Consider the following 5631-nt stretch of genomic DNA (forward strand, 5'->3'; position numbering starts at 1 on the left):
TTCAACAGTAAACGTTTGACTACATGTTTGTCTTGTTGGAATGACCTGAAATCGCTGTAATTTGGATACCATGGCAGTAGAGAAAGTATAGGTCTTTGTACTGTATATCTTATGATAAGAGGACTGTTAAAGTGAGCTATGGCGTATACCAGAAGTACGATTAAAACAGATTGATCTGCATATAGCACACCAAATAAATCCTGCTAGATATTTCTTTGATCCACCATCCACATCCTACCGGGCACTGGATGTGCGTGTCTTTCTTATCGCTCGTACACCAGAAGTAATAAATACAATAGATGTAGAGCTTGGGAATGACATATAGGAACTCCAGGGACCTCAAAGACTCAAGGCTTTCTGTGTCAACTGGTTTGAGCTAGTTTAATTGAAGAAAAAAAACATATATTTGGGAATTTGCACCAGTTAAGCACCATGGTGGAAGGAGTATTCACATGTTTTACTGAAGTAAATGTAGCGATACTACTGCTGGGTAGCTAAACCACTAATAATATAGAATAATGCAGCAGCTGATCTACATTTCATAATCTAAATCTGCAAAGGAATTAGTAATTAAAGCTACCAAATAAATGTAGTGGAGTAAAGAGTACAATCTTTGCCCATGAGATGTAGTGACTTAGAACTATAGCACAAATACCTGATACTCAAGTGAGGTACAGGTACCTTAAAAGTGTACTTAAGCAGCCTACGTTACTTGATTGTGTATGTATTTAGTTAGATACCACCATTATTGCTCAAGCACAATGTCAGCTAATATGACCAAGGCCTTAAAGTTGGTACGACTTTATTACCTGAACTTAAAATCAGTCCAATTAAAAACTTGAAACGTTATAGTGAAAACTCAGTACTTTGTGAAGACAATACACTTGCTACTTTCTCCTCATGTCACCGCAGCAGAGCCGAAAGTAGGTCAGCGCCCTCCTTTCAGCCAATCAGAAAGGAGGGGTGCAAGAGGGGGCGAGGCCACATTGAGCAAAGTCGAGGAAGAATTTTGTCAAACGCAAAGCTATTTCTACAGCATCTACCCAACAGTGAGTGTGTGTAAACGTGCTCTGACGCTGACCTGTCGAGATGGCTGACAACAGGGACAAAGCTACCGATCAAATGAAGACGTGGAAGGAGAACAGGGCGCTCCAGGTCCGTGTGTCTATACACTGCATTAGCTCAAATGTGTGTTTGCTGCTTAGCGCTGTCTGACTTGGGGATAAAATGGGTGAGAGGTCGTTTGGGGTAAACCAGCCAGCGTCAGCAGCCAAAACATCAAGCTAGCTTGTCGGGCGAGCTAGCGTTCAAGAAGCCCGACTCCACAGACATTTCACAGTTTGGTTAGTTTGGTGCTGCCAGTTGTTTGCGTTGAGGGGGTTTAATAATCGTTGTTTTAGCAAAGAGCTCAGTAGAAAACCTGCCAACACTCGTCTGCTAACGTTACATGCTAAACTAGCCCGCATAAAGAAATCAAATAACGTAAAGCAGGGCAATAAAAACGCATACAAGTCCTCTTTAAGGAGGGCAATTCAGTCTAGATAATGATATTAAGTAACTAGGTTAGGGCATTGTCCAAAGGCATGTTTGTGGTGGAACTTTACCCCCGTGAGTTATATAACCAGAGCAAATAGCTGCTGTCACCTTAACCCTTGTTGTCGTCCACGTCCCTCCAACCACTTCATATTAGAATAAATGATGTACTTGTCTCAGTGTGTATATATATATTTTAATTATGCTTGTCTTAGCAGCTGTGCAAGTTTTCAGCCTGCATGTTCTAACTGTGAGCAGAGTGCATCTTGGGAAATGATTTACAGCTGCGATAACAATGAGGTTTAACAGTTTAATGTTGGTACTTCATGTAATCTCAGCGCATTGATTTGGTGGAGCCACTTTTTATATTCTTAGTGCAACACAGCAAGCATCGGTGCATGGAGTCTTTTTTGCTTTCATGCCCTTATTTTTTGAAGTAGTCCAATTTATTCTGTTTATCCACTCATCTCCTATGAATACATGCACTAGGTATGAAGGAATTTATTTCTGCAAATTGTAAGCGCTTCACAGTTGGCCTAAGATACAGGAAGTATCTTGCATAAGTTCATATTTGTATTTAAAAAAAAAAGAAGGGAAAAAAAAAGAAGCAATTTCTATTTGCAACAGAGGCCAGACACGCTGACCACAGGGGCCGGCCATCCCGTTGGAGATAAGCTGAACGTGCAGACTGCAGGACCAAGGGGCCCTCTGCTTGTCCAAGATGTGGTCTTCACCGATGAGATGGCCCACTTTGACCGGGAACGAATCCCAGAGAGGGTGGTGCATGCCAAAGGGGGAGGTGAGTGTCACCATGGCTACATCTGGTTGACAATACAAGAAGTGTTGTGTCCTAATTGTTAGTCTTTGCAAAAAGGATATTGTTGCCTTTTTCACCACCTCCTCTTTCAGTGCATAGTAAATCAAGGTCAAAGTTCTGTGACGCTAGTAGAGCTGGATATTATTGGATTTTTTTTTTTTTATGAGCGAGCAGAAACAATGCCTTTGTTTTGATACTGATACAAAAACAATACTTTTTTCAATATCTGACATTGAGGAATATAAAACCTCATTTTTAACGTAACAAAAAAAAAAAATTGTGACACATGTTAAAATGTGTATAAAAACACTGCAGCTGTACAAGGAAAGTAAAGAGAACTAACTGACAAAAAAAAGGAAAAATAAATAAATAACAGTCATTCTTGTTTGTGGATTAGCTCCAGGCAAATGCTAATCTTTGCAAGCCATCCAGATGGAGGTCACAGACTTTGGGCAGACACTGAGCGTTCTCTGTTTGTTGGCCATCTTTGGAGGGAGCATTCTTTCCAGTGCATGGCGACACAACACTCAACTAATCTGAGTCAACTACAATATTACATATTCAAGATGATGAATCTTTTCGTTTTCTCCGTGATGCAGGAGCGTTTGGCTACTTTGAAGTGACTCATGACATCAGTCGCTACTGCAAGGCCAAGGTCTTTGAACATGTCGGCAAGACCACGCCCATCGCTGTCCGCTTCTCCACTGTGGGTAAGAATAACCATTCTTACAACCATATTTCAACTGTTTTTGTGTATATGTGTGTGTGTGTGTGTGTGTGTGTGTGTGTGTGTGTGTGTGTGTGTGTGTGTGTGTGTGTGTGTGTGTGTGTGTATACATATATGTGTATATATTTTATTTCAGCTGGCGAAACAGGATCAGCAGACACAGTGCGAGACCCCCGAGGCTTTGCAGTCAAGTTTTACTCTGAGGAGGGCAACTGGGACCTGACTGGCAACAACACCCCCATTTTCTTCATCAGGGACGCCATGCTGGTGAGTGAGTGGAGGAGGCTGTATGAGCTATCACTTAAGACTGGATCTGAGAAACAAGTAACTATAGGAGCCCATCGTAGAACTAGTTTCATCGGTCATTAATGTATTCCAAAAACACACATGTAAACCAAACCTGTATGTCATACTGAGGCACAAGAAATGATCGAATACACGTTTCACGACGTTTTTGTTAACATGGATCAAGTGTGAAACGTAACCTGCTCCCTTTTCCCCTCTTGCAGTTCCCGTCCTTCATCCACTCCCAGAAGCGCAATCCCCAAACCCACATGAAAGACCCTGACATGGTGTGGGACTTCTGGAGCCTGAGGCCTGAGAGTCTGCATCAGGTAGCTGATTCTGGTTGAGTGTACTGAGGACTGCTTCAGAAATGAAGATTGATGGATGCATAATTCCCCTGATTGTATTCATACCTGCACTAATTGGTTTACATCAACAGTAGTTGTCGCAGAAAACTATGCAGGACTCGTCATTCTCTTGTGTCTTCTGTCCCGTATCCCCTGTGCAGGTGTCTTTCTTGTTCAGCGATCGAGGTTTGCCGGATGGGTTCCGTCACATGAACGGCTACGGCTCTCACACCTTCAAACTGGTCAACGCTGGTGGCGAGCGCTTCTACTGCAAGTTCCACTACAAGGTCTGTTTGAGCCCAGGCTTAACTCCGATTTAACGTCATAGATCCACAGCCTGGGACTTTGGCATTGCTTTTGTTACAGTACGTCATGTTTTGTTTTTAGACGGATCAAGGAATAAAGAATCTGTCAGTAGAGGAGGCAGAACGCTTGGCATCCACCAACCCAGATTATGCCATTGGAGACCTGTTCAACTCCATTGCCAATGGAAACTACCCATCCTGGACATTCTTCATCCAGGTCATGAGCTTTGAGCAGGCTGAGAAGTTCCAGTTCAACCCCTTCGACCTCACCAAGGTAGCACATGCCTCCACAGCAGAACGAACTGGGGATGCAGTCACATTCTGACCTGTTGTAGGAAACCTAAAAGACTCTGTTGACATTATCACAGATGTGTTTGTAGGATGACATCAGTGTTAGCAGTTGTTAACAAAACCTGCGTCAGGTCGACTGAAGAAAAGTCCACTCAGGAAATCTTTCTGTTACAGTGAGTCACAAGGAGAACTAACTGTAATGAGGTTTATTGAAATTATTAACTCAAAAGCATTTTTATGAATATTACTGTGGTGACACAGAAGTAAATGCCATTATCTACTGATAAATACAAAAATAACAAAAACGACAAAAACCCTAACAGCTGAGTTTGTTTGAGAAGTCCTACAAATTAATTCCAACTTGGGGAAATGTTGATATCACTAGTTTGCAGTAATTTGGTAAAGAAGACCAAAATCTCAAGCTGTGACCACATACAGGCTTTTAGTGTCGTACGGTTTTAGCTCCATGTTTAATGAGTTTGTAGGTGCGTTGTTCTCCCCACCCAGCAGTGGGCGACATCGATTCTTCAGCTAATTTGAGTTTTCTCATTCAGGTCTGGTCACACAAAGAATACCCGTTGATCCCTGTGGGAAAGATGGTGCTCAACAGGAACCCCGTCAACTACTTTGCAGAGGTGGAGCAGCTGGCCTTCGACCCCAGCAACATGCCACCGGGCATCGAGCCGAGCCCCGACAAGATGCTGCAGGTAACCCCACAAAAAAAAGTCCGATGATTTATTAAAGCTGCCATCGGTATACCATAAATCTACCATACATGAGATAAGAACACCAATAACTACATCTGTTTGTATATGTAGTGGCCAGAGAATGTCTTAGTAGCTGTATTCCCTTCCAGCAGACCTTAAGCTGGACTAAATGCTCTTTCATCAATTGCTCAAAACGTGCTCGGTGTTGACTCTTTCTCTGACAGTATAGAGACCTACAGTGTAACAGTGCTATGTCTTGTGCATCGTGTCTTTGTTTAGGGTCGTCTCTTCTCCTACCCAGACACGCATCGACACCGGCTTGGAGCCAACTACCTGCAGATCCCCGTAAACTGCCCCTTCAGGACCCGCGTGACCAACTACCAGCGCGATGGTCCGATGTGCATGTTTGACAACCAAGGTAAGTCGTAGTCGGCCGTGTGCGTTTCTCTGTGCAAACGGTAACAAGGACGGTGATAAATGCTTCGCTGTTTAAGCAGGAGATGTGGCTCCATCATTTCCATCATTGATTTTTATTTATTTATTTTTGTCCTAGCCGACTCAACCGTGTTTCGTCTGTTTGGCCTCTAGGTGGAGCTCCCAACTACTTTCCCAACAGCTT

The 5631-nt window shown here is 43.0% G+C and overlaps 1 protein-coding gene across 2 annotated transcripts in view; it reads left to right on the forward strand.

Annotated features, from left to right (window-relative positions):
* The first annotated feature begins 993 nt into the window (after positions 1–993).
* The window catches only part of cat (catalase), an 18294-nt gene continuing 13656 nt past the window's right edge, over positions 994–5631 (forward strand). For both annotated transcript variants that reach the window (XM_068723222.1, XM_068723223.1), the window contains exons 1-10: positions 994–1155; positions 2161–2332; positions 2950–3060; positions 3214–3344; positions 3587–3691; positions 3871–3996; positions 4097–4288; positions 4860–5012; positions 5292–5430; positions 5601–5631. The exon at positions 5601–5631 is cut by the window's right edge and continues 100 nt beyond it. In XM_068723222.1, coding sequence (XP_068579323.1) covers positions 1090–1155; positions 2161–2332; positions 2950–3060; positions 3214–3344; positions 3587–3691; positions 3871–3996; positions 4097–4288; positions 4860–5012; positions 5292–5430; positions 5601–5631 — 1226 coding nt within the window. In that variant the 5' untranslated portion in view covers positions 994–1089. The remainder of the gene's footprint in view (positions 1156–2160; positions 2333–2949; positions 3061–3213; positions 3345–3586; positions 3692–3870; positions 3997–4096; positions 4289–4859; positions 5013–5291; positions 5431–5600) is intronic.

Source organism: Cebidichthys violaceus, unplaced genomic scaffold, assembly GCF_023349555.1.
Source record: "Cebidichthys violaceus isolate CVI_PGR_0920_01 unplaced genomic scaffold, fCebVio1.0.p SCAF_3, whole genome shotgun sequence".
NCBI classification, from domain to species: Eukaryota; Metazoa; Chordata; class Actinopteri; order Perciformes; family Stichaeidae; genus Cebidichthys; species Cebidichthys violaceus.